General features: G+C 40.5%; 1 protein-coding gene across 1 annotated transcript; it reads left to right on the top strand.

Moving 5' to 3' along the window:
- Nucleotides 1-1103: 1103 nt before the first annotated feature.
- LOC126088318 (uncharacterized) lies at nt 1104-2810 on the top strand. The gene is made up of 2 exons (XM_049906450.1): nt 1104-1239; nt 2428-2810. Exons 1-2 carry the CDS (start codon nt 1104-1106, stop codon nt 2808-2810), a joined length of 519 nt encoding a protein of 172 aa, XP_049762407.1.
- Nucleotides 2811-3057: the final 247 nt, after the last annotated feature.

The raw sequence follows: 3057 nt of genomic DNA, 5'->3' as shown, positions 1-3057 counted from the left end.
GTTGTGGTTGAGGCACAGTTTCTCGCGCCGCACGTCGCACGTGCCTCGCTAGCACCGTGGGAAATTTGAGACGGGGAGCGAGAAAGTAGTCCGACCATATGCTCACTTCGGCACGGCGCATATGAGCAGTGAAAATACTGCCCATACGATAAATATTGCCTTATACTCTGTATTGAATTTTAATGCCATTGGGTAGTGTTTCGTTTTTCGCCATTTAAACGCTCCAGCTTTCGTCGTTAGTGCATTATATTTTCCTGTTATGTATATCTGTATAGTTTTGTTCTGTTTTGATTTTCTTCTCTCAAGAAAAATGCATAGTTCAGTAACTGGTGAGCCATTGGCCGCTAGAATTGTATCATACGCCTCCAGGATGTATTCAGATCACAAGAACGGACATAGGTTAGTGAATAAGGAAGCAAGGAATGTTATAAAATCATGTGATATAGAAGCAAGGCAGGAAAGTAAATCAACGTTATCCTCTCGCTTCGTAGTATGCTGACATATCCGTACGATCTGTTACAAAAATTCGGAAAGGGATAATCTCCACAGGTGTGACCCCTTTGTGCTCCTGGTAAAAAGCGTCCAAGATCTGAAGTATAGAAGGCCCACAGTCATTACTTCGATATGGATGTAATAATGTAATAACGACACACTGTACTACTTGCATGAGAACATCACATCTCCACTGCAAGCTAGAAACAGTCGAGAAACCTTCACGAATGACAATGTTTTACTTGGCTCGTCATGAGGAGAAAAACATCTCAGTGGTAGCATACACAGTATCAGCATTAATAAGCTAATTATGTAACAGGATACACAAATGAATTAGTGGTCGGTATTATTCCGAAAGTATGAGTATCTTTGAAAATGTGCGGCGATTTGATATATTTAATTTATTGAAAAGTATTTCAGACAACGACAGACAACAATCAGGACAAAGTTTTTCGAACGACGTGAACTCTTCCACAAGGCACACCTGGCTAGCTTCTGCCTTCTTGTCGCGTTTATTATTCACGGCTACTGACAGTACACAGGCTATTCAGCTGTGCAGCGGGCGTTGTGCAGTGGACGTTGTGCAGTTGATGAATAGTTTACTTCTCACCATGGCAGAAGCAAAATTAATAGAGGCAGTGAGGGAACACAGAGAGCTGTATGACACAAAACACGCAGACTACATGAAGGTCAAACTCAAGAACCGGATTTGGAGTGATATAGCAAAGGATCTGAATTTGAAAGACGGTAAGTACTGCAATATTTATTTCACAATTTTTAGTTAATACATATCACTGTGTACTTCGCTTGAGCACATAACCTGTAGAGCACAATAATGGTACAATAATTGGAAGTTGCTATATTGTCAATAATTACCAAGCAGAACTGACTGATGTTGCCATGAAACTGCTCCGGAAGTGTTGAAATATTAGGTGAAATTTTTCCTCACATTGAAGGCAGTTGATGAAGTCCTCCTCCTGTTCCCTTGCACACGAAGTAACTGAGTTGCTGGCAACGGTTCGATGTCATTTCAATCATCTGCAACTACTACTGAAGATCGTAAATAGTTGTGCGGAACGCAGGCTGCTTTCACATCTTTCACTGTGTCGACTTTGGTTTCAAATGGTTTCCTGAACACACGGAAACGTGATGATAGTATACCGAAAGCACATTCCACAGTTTGTCGTGTTCGAGAAAGTCTGGCATTGAAGACCTGATGTTCGTAATTGTCGGTAACCTGTCTCTTAGGATATGGTCTCATAATGTTTTCCGACAATGGGAAAGCTTCATCTCCCACAAACACATACGGCATTGGATCAGAAATTGTAGGTATTAGTTCAGGAATGGGAAGTAATAACGTGTTTTTTCTCATTTTCTTGGCCAACACACTGCTAGCAAATACATGTCCATCGCTGAATCGTCCCATTGCGCCAACATCAACGGCGATAAATTCGTAATCTGCGTCAACCGTCGCCATCAAAACGATGGAGCATGTATGTTTATACTGAAAGTACAATGATCCGCTTTTGCCAGGTTTTTTAATAAGAACATGTTTTCCCATCGACTGCACCAACGCAGTGTGGGAATTGCCATCTATGTTCAAACCGTGAAGCGACTGATTTCCACGTCTTTATTGTAGGTTCTGCTAAATACTTTGGTTGCATTTCTTTCCATACAGCGGTAGCTACTTCTTTTACAATATTAGATACAGTTCGATCTCCCAAGAGATAGTTATACGCAATACTTTTGTAGCTGTCACCGGAGGCTAAATATCTGAAACAAAACGAAAGTAAATCGTTAATGTGGAACGATAAAAGTAGATTGCAAATATGTCTTTATCCTAACCCTATAAGTTAATATTGCTTATCTTTAGTATGTCTATCTATATGGGACAACATTAATGCCTTATTAGTTATACGTTGTTAATTATTGCAGGGGAAGAGACAAATAATTCGTGGCTGAAGCTGAGAGGCAGCTATCGAGATGCACGACGACGACAGGTGAAATATATGGAAAGCGGAGCTGCTGCTGAGAATATCAAGCCGTGGAGATATCAAAACCAGATGTCATTTCTTGAACATTTTATGACAGCTGGTCCACGTGATAGTAATCTAGGTGATGACAGTGATCACAGCTCACAAGCTACAACTAAAACAATAGCAAGAAGTTATACACTGGAAACCGAGGATTTAGAAGATAACAACTCCCTCGACAATGAGGCGAATGAGCAAAGTCAAGATATTAATAACTACGACAGCAACGAAGTATCTAGTAGGAGCATAGTAACGGAGTGCATAGCACATCACACCGCTACTTAAACTCCAGTTATTCAAAGAAATCAATCAAGGAAAAGAAAACAGGAAGACGTTGAATAATTCTGCTAAAACAATCAATGGAACAGCGTGAGGACAGAGCAAGACAAAGAGCAGAAGAAAGAAGAGCGTTGGAGTCACACTGTATCAAAGATGACCCTCTTTACAATTTTTTTATCTCTATGTATCAGCTGACTAAAAACATGCCTCAAAGTTACCAACACAGAATCAGAGGTCAACCTTTCCAGGCTGT

This window comes from Schistocerca cancellata, chromosome 6 (genome assembly GCF_023864275.1).
Source record: "Schistocerca cancellata isolate TAMUIC-IGC-003103 chromosome 6, iqSchCanc2.1, whole genome shotgun sequence".
Taxonomy (NCBI): domain Eukaryota; kingdom Metazoa; phylum Arthropoda; class Insecta; order Orthoptera; family Acrididae; genus Schistocerca; species Schistocerca cancellata.
The sequence above is the reverse complement of the archived record's forward strand: the minus strand, read 5'-3'. Positions and strand labels throughout refer to the sequence as shown.